This window comes from Euleptes europaea, chromosome 16, assembly GCF_029931775.1.
Source record: "Euleptes europaea isolate rEulEur1 chromosome 16, rEulEur1.hap1, whole genome shotgun sequence".
Taxonomy (NCBI): domain Eukaryota; kingdom Metazoa; phylum Chordata; class Lepidosauria; order Squamata; family Sphaerodactylidae; genus Euleptes; species Euleptes europaea.
In genome coordinates this window covers 12,888,996-12,905,875 of record NC_079327.1, presented here as the reverse complement: position 1 = coordinate 12,905,875, position 16,880 = coordinate 12,888,996, and the positions used below count along the sequence as shown (strand labels likewise).

At 44.8% G+C, this 16,880-nt stretch overlaps 1 protein-coding gene across 2 annotated transcripts in view; it reads left to right on the top strand.

Moving 5' to 3' along the window:
- GPC6 (glypican 6) overlaps positions 1-16,880 on the top strand; it is a 749,807-nt gene that overhangs the window by 704,485 nt on the left and 28,442 nt on the right. The window contains exons 6-7 of one of the 2 annotated variants that reach the window (XM_056861827.1): positions 2,102-2,245; positions 6,386-6,415. In XM_056861827.1, the coding sequence (XP_056717805.1) occupies positions 2,102-2,245; positions 6,386-6,415 (174 nt within the window). The remainder of the gene's footprint in view (positions 1-2,101; positions 2,246-6,385; positions 6,416-16,880) is intronic. The other variant, XM_056861829.1, reaches the window with a different exon arrangement.

Sequence of the window (16,880 nt, the reverse complement as noted above, 5' to 3'; positions counted from 1 at the left end):
TGAAGGATCGTTAAGTCTTTTATGTAGCTGAGAACAGCACAAGAGAGGGGAACTCCAAAGAACACTGGTGAACATATATGCCAAATAGGTACTTGAACGCCAAATAGGTACTCAGTAAGGTACTTGTTCTGTCCAAATTCAGTTCTGAGAGCATTATTTGTTTTATAATGTCCATATCTTTATCATCGAATCCTAACCATTGGAGTATATCCTTGGTGGTGGCAGAAGGCCTGGGCCAAGAGCCATAGTGGAGAGGTGCCAGACTAGCTGCCTGCCACCCCCATTGAAGAACTAAAGCAGTACATCCTTTCAGGATCTTGGCCAAAGATCCTCAGGAGCTCCAGCACCTGCCAGCAGAGCAGTTGGGCCCAGTTGCCTCCCATCCTACTTACGTTGAGGCCTGGGCACACTACCTTGCTGGATCGAGAACCGTGTTTGATTCCCCACTCCTCCACATGAGCAGCAGACTCTAATCAGGTGAACTGGATTTGTTTCCCCACTCCTCCACATGAAGCCAGCTGGGTGACCTTGGGCTACTCACAGCTCTCTTTGACCTTTCCAAGCCTCACCTACCTCACAAGGTGTCTCTTGTGAGGAGAGGAAGGGAAGGATATTGTAAGCCAGTTTGATTCTCCTTAAAAGGTAGCGAAAATCAGCATATAAAAACCAAATCTTCTTCTTCTTCAACCAGTCCTCCAGACACAAGCCTTGTGCTTCGGGTTGCCAGGTCCCTCTTCACAACCGGCAGGAGGTTTTTGGGGAGGAGCCTGAGGAGGGCAGGGTTTGGGGAGGGACTTCAATGCCATAGAGTCCAATTGCCAAAGCGGTCATTTCCTCCAGGTGAACTGATCTCTATTGGCTGGAGATCAGTTGTAATAGCAGGAGATCTCCAGCTAGTACCTGGAGGTTGGCAACCCTACTTGTGCTCCAAGCTTGGCCCACCCTTGAGCCAAAGGGTCCAATATCACTGCAGAGGAAACCTGACTGGGCCTGGCTGCAGAGTGCAGGACATGTTTCTCAGGTTTCTCAAGATCCTCTGCATGTTTGAATCCTGATAGTTCTCAGGCACCAGATGCTTAGAGGGATCCATCCAGGTCTTCTTCACCAGTGGCTACAGGCAACAGGGCCTGATTACTTTGTATTCCCAGGTTTGGCCCCCTTCAGGGTTTCCATTTCAGCAAAGCCTTTTCTGACAGGCTGCTGCTAGCTACAAGTCAGATACAGGTTGTTCATGGTCAGCCTGAATCATGGCAAAATGTAATGCATGACCGTGCCAGATAGCTATTGATCTAGATTCACACAACCAATTGATTTGGGCTTATCTGGGGCAAGCTTGTGGCATGTGAGGGTCACCTGGGTTTCCTACATGTGACTACCTTCCAAAAGATAACATGTGGAAGGTGATTTAATGAAACATCCACTTCACTTCATTTTAAAGTCTTTCAGGAGCATGGCATGATGTTCCACAGCCTCTAACCACAGTCTTTCATTCTGGCCTAGCTCTGTCTAGAATTTGACACATCAACAAAAAGAATCAATGGGAATCAATTTCCTCCATTATGTTTTCAGCTTGCAAGCCTTGCCCATCTCTAACGATAACCACATTGAGGCTGTTATGACACAATCATCCTTGTTATATGTCATCTCCTTCTGAGCCAATAGGAATCTACCCAATGTGCCTCCTTCAATTTAAGTTCTTAAGACTTGCTTTGTACACTCTCATTTAAATAGGCTCCACCTCAGTTCTCTAATGCAAGCTGCTTGCTAATGACCTAAGGGGTGGATTAGATTTTAAACAGGGAGACAACTGTGACTTAGTAGTAGAGCATCTGCTTGGCATGTAGAAGGTGCTGTATAGTGGGCATAATACTGAGTTTGGATTGCAGGTAACACAAGATGAAATCTGTCCTCAATTTATATAGCTTGGTGGGTGGCCTTGAACACGCCAGCAAAATCTACCGCAGTATTATTTGTTTTTTAAAAAAATCTGTTCATGTATTGATCGCGAGGTTGTTGGCAGATCACTTTGATCAGGGATTAACCACTGCTAGATTCCCATTTGGGGATGAAACTTTGGTGTAACTCGATATGGTTCTTCCAGGTCTTTCAAGGGTGCGGACAACCCAAACCAGCTCCTGGAATACGATCTTCCCGTTCTATTCCTGATAACTTTAATAACCGTTTCCGACCCTACAATCCTGAGGAGAGGCCAACGACGGCTGCTGGTACGAGCTTGGATAGGCTGGTAAGTCATTATTTTAATAATAAAGAGATCTTGACTGTCCTCAATTGGTAGGAATCCATTTCGATAACTGACTCTTCCCACACCTTTGGATTACCATAGTTGCTGTATGAAGAAGAGTGATTGTATAATGAATAGCTGTTTCTTCTCGCCTGTCTTCATGCAGTATCGTTGCAAATCCTTAAAAACCAGGGTTTTAGTCTGCTAGAGCCTTAGTAATCGTTAATCTTGTCTCGTTTTTGTTCTTAACTGTGGGTTGGGTTTGTTACTCTGTAATGGCTCTAATGTTTCACCATATGGCAACCGAAGCAGCTGCGTAATAATAGCAAAAATTGTTTAATATCATTTTAGCAACTGATAGTCTTATACAATGAACATTTACAAAAACTACGGATACTGCAAAATGACAGTGCGATCTTACAGGCCTGGCTTAATCGTATACAAAATCAAACAAATCAGTGTTGTGCAAGCTATCAAGTTATCAAAACAAAACACTAGGCTATAAAGTCTTATGAGCTGTATTCACAATGGATGACAATCAATGTGACAAGAAAGCAAATTACATATAATATACAGATAATGAGCGCAACAGCGCAAAAACTCAACCCCCAACGGAGGTGAAAGAGAACCTGAGAGTTCAACAGGAAAGTCCGTGTTTATATTGTAGATAATCTTCTGTCAAGGGACAAAAAAAGTCAAGGTCAGGTACATATAGTCTCCAGAAAACCGCCGGCAAGAGAGACTATATGTACCTCAGCTGAGACACAAGGGCAAAACAATAAAATTACTGCAGAAGAACAAAAATGCCCATTTTGTTTGGAACAAATAGACTCCCTAGCCCACATTGTTTTAGCATGTCCACAAAATAATATTGCACAAAATAAATATATCACTTCCTGGATAAAACAGCTAAAGACACTTTCTGTGAAGGCGCTAGTGGGATATCTGCTGTCAAATAGATCGGTCAATTGCGTGAGAGATGTGGCAACTTTTTATAGTGTCAAGGAAAATTAAATTTCATTTCCCCCTTTTAAAGTGTGAAATGGTTGATGGATAGCCAGTGGCTGTGAAATCTAGGGAAAGGAAGGAATACTTGTTTTATGTGTGATTAAAGTCATTAATCAGAATAAGATAAACAATCCATAAGATAAATAATTCTTCACATGCTCCCATGACACCAGAGATGCCCCCGTGCCTCAAATCTCGCCTCACCGTCTCCTCTTCAGGTCAAGTTGTGCTCTGGAGCCAGGAGACTCACCCACCAACATCTTTTCCCTGGGCCAGCTGAAATCTACCTCCCCGCTTAAATAATGCTGTACTCCTGACTGGATGGATGGCCCCAACCAGTCTCCTCTGATACAAAGTCACCGTTCTTTTTGTGCCACAGTGATACATTTCCCTCTATCATAGAATCATAGAGTTGGAAGGCACCACCAAGGCCATCTAGTCCACCCCCTGCATAGTGCAGGAAATTCACAACTACCTCCCCGTCCCACACCCCCAGTGACCCCTACTCCATGCCCAGAAGATGGTCAAGATGCCCTCCCTCTAATAATCTGCTTAAGGTCATAGAATCAGCATTGCTGACAGATAGTCATCTAACCTCTTCTTAAAAACCTCCAGGGAAGGAGAGCTTACCACCTCCCGAGGAAGCCTGCTCCACTGAGGAACCGCTCTAACTGTTAGAAAATTCTTCCTAATGTCTAGATGGAAACTCTTTTGATTTAATTTCAACCCGTTGGTTCTGGTCCGACCTTCTGGGGCAACAGAAAACAATTCGGCACTCTCCTCTACATAACAGCCCTTCAAGTACTTGAAGTTGGTTCTCATGTCACCTTCTCCTCTTCAGGTTAAACATACCCAGCTCCTTCAACCTTTCCTCATAAGACTTGGTCTCCAGACCACTCACCATCTTTGTTGCCCTCCTCTGGACACATCCCAGCTTGCCTAACCTTTCTTAAATTGCAGTGCCCAAAATTGAACACAGTACTCTGGGTGAGGTCTAACCAGAGCAGAGTAAAGTGATACCATCACTTCACGTGATCTGTTTGCATAGTTTGCATGTTTGGCAATCTGGAGTCTAAATGGAAAGCGGGGCCGGGGTGCCACTTTGATATACGTCTCCCTTGTCAGAATTACTGTTACTCTTCAGATGAAATGGTGTGAGTTGCTTCACAGCAGATAGATCTGTTCCTGCCCACGACAGAATTGAACATGCCAGCGACTGAAATAAGTAATCCAGTGCCTGTCACATTAAAGCACAGTCGCTTCAACTCCCAATTAACTTTACAATACACTCATTTTTACAAGCTCCACTCATAATTAAATAAGCACTTATTGTTGTGAAGTATCCATATGCATAATGCATCTTCCTTCACTGAAGTTTAATTAAGGATTCCACAAGACATCCACGCTGAGGCGCCAAACTTGCTTTATAACTACATTAAAAAGTAAGCAGTGGTGTTCAAGCTATTGGCACTTTATGCCGTGCCCTGTTCTCCTTTCGCCACATTATTTTCTATTTTTAAAAAAATCACAACTCTGTTGCTAATATGATCAGCTACCACTTCTCCTATATGTGACACACTCTCAGATTAGCCTCTGCCACTCACATATCAATAGGGTTGACAGGTCTCTCGTCGCCACTGGTGGGAGGTTTTGGGGGCAGAGCCTGAGGAGGGCGGGGTTTGGGGAGGGGAGGGACTGCAATGCCATTGAGCCCAATGGCCAAAGTGGCCATTTTCTCCAGGTGAACTGATCTCTGTCAGCTGGAGATCAGTTGTAATAGCAGGAGATCTCCAGCTACTACCTGGAGGCTGGCAACCCTACACCCATGGGAAAGTGTGTGCCGTTGGTGCGCTGAGTAGGGTTGTCTACCTCCAGGTAGTAACTGGAGATCTCCTGCTACTACAACTGATCTCCAGCCGATAGAGATCAGTTCAACTGGAGAAAATGGCTGCTTTGGCAATTGGACTCTATGACATTGCAGTCCCTCCCCTCCCCAAACCCCGCCCTCCTCAGTCTCTGCCCCCAAAACCTCCCGCCAGTGGCGAAGAGAAACCTGGCAGCCCTAGCGCTGAGGCAGAAGTCCTGCTGGCCACAGAAGCTGCATTCTGTTGGGGAAAAGGCATGAATGCAGTGCTGGTGGCTGTGAGCACAGGTGGTGGGAGGACTTGTGAGAAAGGGAAGGATTCACAGTTGGGTAAGAACACACACCAGTGAGTGGGTGGAACGGGAGGCATGAAGGGGGCCTGGTGGTGGGCAGAAGGGGGCTGGTGGGCATTGTCTGCCCAGGGCCTCCCAAAACCTGGAACAAGCACTGATCTCCCTAGTCAGGCACCTTGCACAATGGTTTGGATCAGTATCTATTGTGCTATATTAATTGTTCACAGCTGGATCTGCTGGTCGGCAACAGGAAAATCCAGCCGATAAATGCAAATAACAATGGGACCTTTGAACAGTTTCATGAGAAGTGGAAACTATTCAATAAATATGTTGAATTTTAATTTTATCAGAAAAGAAACAATATAGTAAACACAGGTTAATGGTAATGATACTCTAAGTATGAATATAGATAACCGTTTTGAGTGTAGAGATTTTATCAATGTTTGATAGGTAGAAAAGGTGATCATTTCCCGACAATTCTGCATGTTTAGCTTGCCTAAATTATTTTTCTCTTTTAAGGTTGAAAAAGGATATAGAAAAGTAGGGCTAAGTAGTCTGCTCGAGATGTTTTCTTAAATTTTGGTTTTTGTAAACTACATGTTGGAAAGCTTTATTTTTTCACCTTTTCCCCCCTTTTTCCTTTTTCTGTACCCTCTTTGAAATATATATATAAAATATATATTAAATAAAGGAAAATCCAGCCGCAAATTTAGGGATAGCACAACGACAGCACGATATCCACGGATGTGTGGATGTGATCTCATACTGCTACAATTTCTTAATTCTGTGGCGTTTTGGTGTTAGCAAACAATGCAGAAAAGTAATATACGCATTTACAGGAAAGCCTAACAGTGGTGCGGCAGCGGAGGCTGATCTGTGTACCCTGCCAGCCGTCACATGCATAATTAAATGTACCGGGCGGTTTGCTATCTTGAACTCTCTCTTTTTTTCTCTCTCTCTTTCCTTTTCGCTTCCCAGAGGACTATCTGGAGGACAATGCAACATGGTGTAAGCTCCGGTATTCTTATTCCTGACTTTCATAACCACGTGCCTGTTTCTGAGTCGGCCGGCCGCACCGCATTCTAATCTCATGACCATCCTGTTCCATTTGAATTTGATTTGATGTTCCATTTGCTTTTCTGCGGAACGATTTCATTTCCAGCTCTCTGAATCTTTATGCGTGAAATGGACGGGCTCGTTCCGATATCCTTCGTCTTCCAGGGTGGTTTTTAATCTAGGCTGCTGTTTCCCAACTTACAGGCATGTTACCGTAGGGTTGCCAAACTCCAGGTGGTGGCTGGAGATCTCCCGCTATTACAACTGATCTCCAGGCCATAGAAAACGTCCCGCCGGTGGCGAAGAGGGACCTGGCAACCCTATCTGTAAGGTGCTACTGGCCTCAAATCTAGCTGTTCAGACTTATGTTAGGCAATTTATCCTTCTTTAAAAGAATCGCTCTGTGGGAAGTGGGATTTTGCTTGGGATTCTTGGCCAGCAAGGCCCTGGCAGCTTCGTGACAATTTCAGATCTGGGCCCAGTTATTGGAGAGGTTTGCTTTTGGAACCGACCCTTGCAGAATTAAATTTAATTGCTGAAGGCGAATGGGTCAGGGGAGGGAGATAACTGCCTACTGGGGTAGAGAGGTTGCCTTAATGACTTTGCTGGACTTTTCTCATTCTGCTTCCTCATCAGGCTAGTAGGAAGTGCTCAAAGAGAAAATGGGCTTGAGAATGCCCCCGGGGGCCCGTCCTCTGTTTCCGGGAATTGGAATTGGCTCACAGTAATCCTGAGGCTGGAAATCATTTTATAGTTAACTGATGTCATACATTTCAGACAAGAAGCATACTCTATTTTATTCGTCGAGCTATTGTAGAGTATATAAAAAAAGAAGAAAGAAATAAATATCAAACAAACTGAAATTATCTCTGGTATCTCTGGCACCGCAGGACAGACACATTCTTTTCCAGCATCCTTCAGGACAGCTGTAGCTAGATGCGAGTACCGCATGCGCTAAAGGCACAGGGCCTCATAAGGTATCAATCATATCTCCAGGCTAGAAAATAGCAGGTTTGGATGCTTAGCAAAGAAGCCAATGATTTCCACATGCCAGTGTTTTCCGCCTGCCAGGTGATAAGCTGCTGCAGGTGAGATTTCCGCACGCATCAAATGGATAAGGTTGTGGCTGAGAGATCCCAGCTGAGGGCCCGAGCTCATCCGTACCGGCAGATTGCCATTTACCTCCCTCATCTCTGTCTGATTCTGTTATAAGCAGAATTGCTGTAATGGATTCATTTAGAAGTGCACTTCATAAATAGCCGCACCTGCTAATATTATTAATCATTTATATGGTGTTTGTAATGGGAAAAGGGACTGCTAATCTTCATGACTGAGTTTGGAGGTAGATCGTTGTTCTTCAGCTGTGAAACTGACGCAGGCAGAGCATGATTTGCTCGAGGCCGCCTGAGGAAACCAGGGCAGGTTTGGGATGTGAACTCTGGTCTCCATAACAGAAGCCCAACGCTGTTCTTCTAGAGGACTGTTCTTTCACATGAACACATGAAATTGCCTTCTACTGAATCAGACCCTTGGTCCATTAAAGTCAGTATTGTCTACTCAGACCAGCAGCGGCTCTCCAGGGTCTCAGGCAAAGGGTCTTTCACATCACCTACCTGCCTGGTCCCTTTAACTGGAGATGCCAGGATTGGACCTGGTTCCTTCTGCATGCCATGCAGATGCTCTACCACTGAGCCATGGCCCCTCCGCAGAGGACAAGTCAGTGTGGTATAGTGGTTACAGTGTCTGGCTAGGATTTTGGATACCTGGGGTTGGATTCCCTCTCTTCCATGTTGTATGGGAACTCTAATCTGGAGAACCGGGTTTGATTCCCCACTCCTCCACATGAGCGGCGGACGCTACTCTGGTGAACCGGGTTGGTTTCCCTTCTCCTCCACATGAAGCCAGCTGGGTGACCTTGGGCTAGTCACAACTCTCTTAGAGCTCTCTCAGCCCCACATACCTCACAGTGTGTCTGTTGTGGGAAGGGGATTGTAAGCCGGTTCAGTTCTTCCTTAAGTGGTAGAGAAAGTCGGCATATAAAAACCAACTCTTCTTCTTCCTCCTCCTCTTTTCTAAAAGGAGCTGCTTGACTACTTGGCTTGCATGCTTGTGCAAGAGAAGTGCTGCTAGCTGATTTCGGAGCAGGCTGCTTGTTTAGCAGGTGGTCGCAGGGCCATTTCAAGGCGGCCCCCATGAGGAGAGGGCACTGACAGGCTGCTGGGCCCAGGCATGCTCCCGTCCTGAGGTGCTGTAGGAAGAAGAGGTGGCCACAGTTTACAGCTGTGTTTGCCTCCCCAGCCCACGCCACAGGTGTCCGGGTCTGAGGCAAACCCTTAAGGTCTATGACCGTAACAACGATACAACAAACAAACCACTAGGACAGCTTGCTTCCGGCTTCTAGTGGTTTAGGAGGAGGCAACCAGTGTAGCCTATGCCTAGGGTTGCCAGGTCTCTCTTCGCCACCGGCGGGAGGTTTTGAGGTGGAGCCTGAGGAGGGCTGGGTTTGGGGAGGGGAGGGACTTGAATGCCATAGCTACTAGACATGGTAAGTAAAGGGAACATCCCTATTCAGAGGCAGTAAGTCTCTCAGTACCAGTGCTAGGAGGCAACATCAGGCCATGGCCTCTGTACTCTGTTGGCCTTCCAGGGAAACTGGTAGCCCACTGTATAAAAACTGTATGCTGGACTAGATGGACCACTGGTCTGATCCAGCAGGGCTTGTCAAGATCCCAACAATACGAGGATATTGATGTGTGTGACAGGACTCTTGGAAGTATCACTGAGATAACATTTGTATGAAGTTCTTTAAACATTTATAGTGCTATAGAAGGGTGCATTATTGTTATCATCATAAAAAGGGGTTCACCATTCATTATCTGTCATCTTGTAGGATGGTTGACTTGCAGCCTTATTCTGTGACTGTGGCCATTTATGCAGGGCTGTTTTCCCTCACGGTCACCTTGCTGACTGCTTCGGGGCTTCCTTTAGATTATGCATGCCTTTCCCGACCAACAGAGGTTGCCTCGCTCTCCCTGCGCGCTTCTGCGCATTTTGCCCGTGTTTTCCGGATGCTGCTTTAGCAACGTCCGGAAAACGCAGGCAAAACGCACAGAAACGTGCGGAGAGCGCGAGGCAACCTCCGATGGTTGAGAAAGGCATGCATAATCAAAAGGAAGCCCCGAAGCAGCAGGGGGGACCCCAGGGAAACAGCCCTGCAAAAACGGCCTATCATGATGATGTGCTGGTAAGAAACAAAAAACCCTCATCTGAACGCTGAAACGGGAACTTGTTTCAGTTCCCTTCAGGGCTGATAGGTTTGCAAATCTACCCGACGTCACGTTTTCCAAAATTCAAAGATTCTTGGGGTAGGCTGACAAAGAGCGAGAAAATAACAAACTCTTGAAAATGACTGCCGAGGTGACCTTTTATGCAACAATTGTAATGTGTCAGCTCATTCTCAGTCCCCAGACAACCATGACAGATAGAACACTAATTAGATTGTAAACCTCTGGGCAGGGCCTTGTTACTGCAGAACAGAGAGTTGACTTTAGGGACTGTAAAAAATAATAAAGGTTTGAGGATGAATCCAGTTTTTGTAGGGGATGGATGGAGATGATGCAGGGGAGAAAGGCAGCATAGTATAGCCCGATCTCATAAGAACTTAAGAACATAAGAAAGGCCCTGCTGGATCAGACCAAGGCCCATCAAGTCCAGCAGTCTGTTCACACACTGGCCAACCAGGTGCCTCTAGGAAGCCACTGAAGCTAAGCAGGATCAGCCCTGGATAGTATTTGGATGGGAGACCACCAAGGAAAACCAGGGTTGCTATACAGAGGAAGGCACTGACAAACCACCTCTGTTAGTCTCTTGCCTTGAAAACCCCACCTTTCTCTCAAAGGTGGCTTGCGTCAGATATGATGAACCACTGCACAGATAGTTCAGATGTTTAGAAGAGCATATGGTACAGTCCTTGCAGGATTGTACCACTTCAGAGAGCAGGTTAGATCATATGTTTTAATAAATCCTTGCTAGTAGAAAATAAGGTTATTTGTAATCCATTTCCCCAAGAAGCTTGTTTTCTACATGCAGTGAGCTTTTAATGCAAGGAAGTGTTTAACCAGGCAATCCCGGCTGCACTCAGCTTAAGTCTATTCAGGCAAAAATGGAATCTGATTTTCCTACCAATGGAGTGAAGTCACAGGCTACTACTACGGGTGACTTGCACTTGATTGAGAGTGGAGGTCCTATTTGACAATGCTGATGCTGTTTGCATCAAATCAATCCAGAAAAAAGTTCACATGAGAACCAGGGATGGATATGATCAGTCCAATTAATTCTCATTGACGTAATCAGAATTTATTGCCAACAGAGAGGGCCATAGCTTGCAAAAGCAAAACCCGGTTCAGCTATTCTCTTGACTCTAGTTTCTCCAAGACATTTTCGGCTTTTTAGTTTTAACAGATGTATGATCTGGGTAACCATAACAGAAATGTGCTGCAGAGGATTTTGCTTTTGAGAGACACAGTCATAACAGGAAGTGAGTTTAACAGCAAATGAAAAGCGATTTCCCAAGCCAAACATGTAGCCTTTAATACGTTTCTGTTTGGTTCCTAATGGACATTTGACATTTTATAGATTTTATGTGGATCACACTAAAGCTTAGGGGTGGTATAGGGGAGAATAAGCTCTTAAATCTTGATTTATTTATCATTCCTCCAGAACCTGCTCTCCTGGTGAACTTTCAAGTAAACAGCAAGTAGGAAGCATAAAGGGGTGCTTATGAATTTGTGAAGACAGTCTGCATTCATATGTCATTTACCATTCCCACCACCCCACCCCCAAAATGAAGAGATCCAGTTATTCATAGAATCATATCATAGAATCATAGAGTTGGAAGGGGCCATATAGGCCATCTAGTCCAACCCCCTGCTTAATACAGGATCAGCCTAGAGCATCCCTGACAAGTGCTTGTCCAGCCTCTGCTTAAAGACTGCCAGTGATGGGGAGCTCACCACCTCCCTAGGTAGCCGATTCCACTGTCGAACAACTCTTACTGTAAAAAAAATTTTTCCTACTATCCAGACGGTACCTTTCCGCCCACAATTTAAACTCATGATTGCGAGTCCTATCCTCTGCTGCCAACAGGAACAGCTCCCTGCCCTCCTCTAAGTGACAGCCCTTCCAATACTTAAAGAGAGCAATCATGTCCCCCCTCAACCTCCTCTTATCCAGACTAAACATTCCCAACTCCCTCAGCCTTTCCTCATAGGGCTTGGTCTCCAGGCCCCTGATCATCCTCGTCACTCTCTTCTGCACCTGCTTGTTACATCCGCCCACTTTTCCAGTGTGTTCAGATCTTGTTCAGATCTCTATCTTCTGGTGTGTTTGCTACCCCTCCCAATTTGGCATCATCTGCAAATATAATGAGCAGTCCCTCTACACCTTCATCCAGATCATTTATAAAAATATTGAAAAATACTGGGCCCAGAACCAAACCCTGTGGCACCCCACTGGACACCCCTCTCCATTCAGATGAAATGCCGCTGACAACTACTCTGTGAGTGCGGTTCTCCAACCAGTTCCCTGTCCACCTAACTATCCAAGGGACCAGTCCACAGTCCTCTAGTTTGCCCATCAGAACGTCATGGGGAACCCTGTCAAAAGCCTTACTGAAATCCATGTTCATCAAGTCTTTGTAATGCCTTCTGAATCACAGCATCACAATAGATGTTATGTTTGCAACAGTCCATTTTCTTCCAGGGTATGGTGACCCAAAGTGTGCAGACCTCCCTCTTCCTCCAATGGGTCCCCTTCCCTGCTCATTCACCAAGTGTTCTTTCCTTTCCCTTCTCCTGCAACAGTGGTACTGCCACCCTAGAGCAGGGCTTTTTGGTAACTTGCAACTAGACACAAAGCATGAAAGAACATTTGTGTAGTTCTAACATTCAAGTCATGCAAAGGTTCAAGCCAAGTTTATACCTCAGAGCTTAACTGTTAATTTTAACGCCAATGTTATAATCCATATTACAATGTAAATGAAAACAAAACATTTAGTAAAGAACAATTCCCATACTCACTTATTCTTGTCATATAACAGCTTAACACAGTAACTTGTGAGGTTTGGACGCGACAGAGATTCTTTCTTGTTCACAGTCAAATGCTGTTCAGTATATGTTACAGTTAAATACATGATTTCAATCCCGGGTGCAAAATGGGTGTTACAGAAAGGGTGTGAGGTCATTAGTCATATTTAACCCTTTAGGTGCTACACAATTGAAGAGGTGCACAAACCGTGACTCTTGCTGACGGAGAACTTTTTCAACATCAGTTCTTTGATATTTTTAGGTGTAAACTGTTCTTTACTAAATGTTTTGTTTTCATTTACATTGTAATATGGATTATAACATTGGCGCTTAAAATTAAGCTCTGAGGTATAAACCCAGATGCTGAAGGCTTCCGTGGTTAATTGGGGTGGCTGAAGAAGGACCGAAACAGGCAGTGACCGGTATCCTGTACCACTACCAAAACGGAGACCAGCCTAAAGAACTTGATTTAAATGAAAATATTTAAAAGCCAAAAACGGAGTTCAGCTTAAAGGACTTACTCAGAAGAAAGGAAAAGACAACAATTTTGCGCCTATGTGATATTATTTAAATGTCTTTATTGTAGGATATACATTGTGTATGGTTATATACACTTTTTGATATATTTATGCTCAACATTATGAATATAATAATGTGATTATAGCATAATTCTCATACTAAATAATATTTTTGTAAATATTTATTACTAGTTCTTTTTTTAAATAGAGCCTACAACTGTTGACTTGATTACAACTATTATATATACAGTTGAAATTACTTGTTTTGAAAACCTCCAGGTACTAGCTAGAGGGTCGCCATGAGTCGGAAGCGACTTGACGGCACTTAACACACACACACTAGCCAGTAGAGATCAGTTCATCTGGAGAAAACGGCTGATTTGGCGATTGGACTCTATGGCGTTGAAGTCCCTCCCCTCCCGAAACCCTGCCCTCCTCAGCCTCCGTCCCAAAATATCCAGCTATTCCCGATCCCAGAGCTGGCAACCCTACCTTCTTCCTATCCCAGTTGTTGACATCTTGAAAGTATCAGTAGCTCAGCGGTGCCATTCAGGCATTCTCTACATGCTCAAAGAGATTTGCTTCTTTGTGTTACTTCACAAGCCCTGTCTTGGCAAGATGTTCCATTGGCAGTCATGCCAAGCTGTTTCCGCCTAGAAAGTAGGTACCGCCTCCGTGTTGGTCCTCGCACAATTCATAGAAATCAGAAAAAATGTGATTTGTCACTGCAGATAATGTCTGATGCATACGGAGCTTAATTACGCTCCAGCTTGTAAGCAGTGGAGTTGTTGACAAGGATTTCCAAGCAAGCCGGGCTGGGGTTAATCATCTGTTTAACTGTCTGAAATCCACTCAATCCAATGCAAAACGGACTGTCCTTTCACACATGAGATAAGAGCACCCAAAGCCTGCATTTCTGTGCATGGTTACTCACGCGCGATTCCCATTGGAAGGAGTGACATTTGTCTGTGCATGACAGATGACAGGATTGCGTTCCTAAATGCATTTTCGGCACGAAAAAAGCAAGGTTTTGCCATGAGTGAAAGCTGGCAGATCGTCATAAATAAAACATTCCAAACGGGTGTGTAATATCTCCTGTATGCAAAATTATCATTTTTGTGGCAGTATAAGGATCTTGATACATTTAGTCTGGAGAGGAGACGTCTGAGAGGTGATATAGTAACCATCTTCAAGTATTTGAAGGGCTGTCATATAGAGGAGGGTGCCGAGTTGTTTTCTGTTGCCCCACAAAGATGGACGGCTTGAAATTAAATCAAAAGAGTTTTTGGCTGAACATTAGGAAGAACTTCCTGACAGTTAGAGGAGTTCCTCAATGGAGCAAAGTTCCTCGGGAGGTGGTGGGTTCTCCTTCTTTGGAGGTTTTGAAGCAGAGGCTAGATGGCTATCTGTCAGCAACGCTGATTCTGTGAACTTAGGCAGATGATGAGAGGGAGGGCAGGAAGGGTTGCGTCAACGCTGAATATCTATAGCAGTAAAGCCTAGTAGGACATATCCAACAGCTTTCGTCATTGATTTTGGTAGAAGAGCAATGAGGTATCAAAGGAGTAAAGAAAACAGGAAGTGGTGCTTGAAGCAGGGACAAGTCGAGTAACACAGACTGGTCCTAGCACTATTTTCAGAGGCAGATTGGGATGGAAATCAATTAGGGTTGCCAGGTCCCTCTTCGCCACCAGCAGGAAATTTTCGGAGCGGAGCCTGAGGAAGCTGGGGTTTGGGGAGGAGAGGGACTTCAATGTCATAGAGTCCAATGGCCAAAGCAGCCATTTTCTCCAGGTGAACTGATCTCAATCTGCTGGAGATCAGTTGTAAAAGCAGGAGATCTCCAGCTACTACCTGGAGGCTGGAGACCCTAAAAATCAACTGATCCTGACATACATTGAAAGTAGCCTCCATTTAAATTTCTGGTTCTATGCCATTAATGAAAAGTTGTCTGGACACAACCCAGCCAAAGTTGCCCCCTTTAAAATCCCACTGAATTGGAGAATTATGCAGGGGTCTGACCCACTAAAACCATTGTTGGATTTCACTACAGCCATTTACGCAGGGTCCATTTTGATGCTCGCTCAAAGCTCTTTTTTAAAATGCAACCTTTAAAATGCTTATTCATGGTCCAAACGCAAAAGGAGAAATTCCACCCACCCCACTCGCTTCCTCCTTCGTTCCTTCCATTAGCCAACCGCCGTTTGCATAGCTAACGCGTGGCTGTCATTTTGCATGGTTCCTTCAGGGGATTCTTCAGTGTGGGGATGGAGCAAACACAAAAGATTCCATTAAAGGGGCTCTTAAGAAATGCGGAGCAGATATGTGCTAGCTTCGCAGTCACTTCCTGAATGATGGTTCAGCATGCAAAATTAAAAAATATATATGTGGGCCACTTCAGCCTGGAACGTGCTGCTAATTACCAAGCATAAATGGCCTAACCCTAACCCTACGCTTCCCTTTAGCTGGATTTTAGCCTTTTGTTCATAGCCGCAGAAGACAGAAACTTAACTTTTAAAAGTTAAAGAAAGGAAAACTGGACCGGGGGGGAAGGTGTCTTACAAATTTCCGAAAGAGTCAGCAAAATTGTGTGCTAGCAAATTGCATTCTACCAAGGGCCAGAGTGCCACACAGGTTCGAGCACCCGACAAGTACATTGGCATGTATGAAGTGGGTAGAAGAAAGGCAGGCAGATAAAGGATAATGAAGAAAATGTGTTTACTGCTGCCATTTAAATGTCATTCTGCTTTAGACAATATATTTACAGCAATGAGGCGTTTTGATGTTTCATATTGTCGGCGCCACGGCATTGATGACTTCCATGTCATGTTTGTTTAGTAAATCCAATTTTTCTGCTCTGCTCAGTTTCGTAGGGTCAGCCTAGTCGGCGAGAAATCAGATTTCCCTGCCTCTCATTCATACATCATCATTTAGAGTCGCCAACACAGTTCCTGTTCAGGAACCTGCTCTTGTTTTCAGCGACAATATTCGGTTTATTGCAGGTCGCTGATTTGTGAAGGGTGAAAGTTTGAGTGGTTTATTTTTGTAGGCTAGGGAAAAATCTGTTCCTGTGTAACATATATGAGAGCCAGCAAGGTGTGGTGGTTAAGAGCAATGGACTCTAACCTGGAGAAGTGAGTTTGATTCCCCACTCCTCCACATTAGCGGCGCACTCTAATCTGGAGAAGCAGGTTTGATTCCCCACTCCTCCACTTGAGCAGCGGACTCTAATCTGGAGGACCTCTTATAGTTGAATTCCCGTCTGTAAATTTTAAACCAGACTGGATTGGAACCTGTTGAGCAACTTCCTTGCCTCCTCCTCCCACTGCAGCCGCAAATGCTCCCCTCCAGATGTTCCTGGGAGAAAGAGAGCGCCCCAAGAACAACATGAGAGAATCAGAGATCTAAGAGTCCATGAAAATTGACCCATCTCCCCTTCTGTTTATGTAAATCCTCCACTGGATCCAACCAAGTGTATGCAAAACAAAACAAAAAAAACTTTAATGTTTGCATTTAATAAATAATTTCTTCCAGAAAGCAAGCTTTCCCCAAACAGGATAGTTATATTGGAGGTGAGGAGTAGGGTTGCCAACTTTGAAGTGGCACCTGGGGATTTCCCGCAGTTACAGTTGATCCCCAGGAGACCAAGATCAGCTCCCCTGGAGAAAATGGCTGCTTTGGAAGGTGAACTGGATTTGTTTCCCCACTCCTCCACATGAAGCCAGCTGGGTGACCTAAGGCTAGTCACAGCTCTGTTAGAGCTCTCTCAGCCCCACCTACCTCACAAGGGTGTCTGTTGTGGGGAGGGGAAGGGAA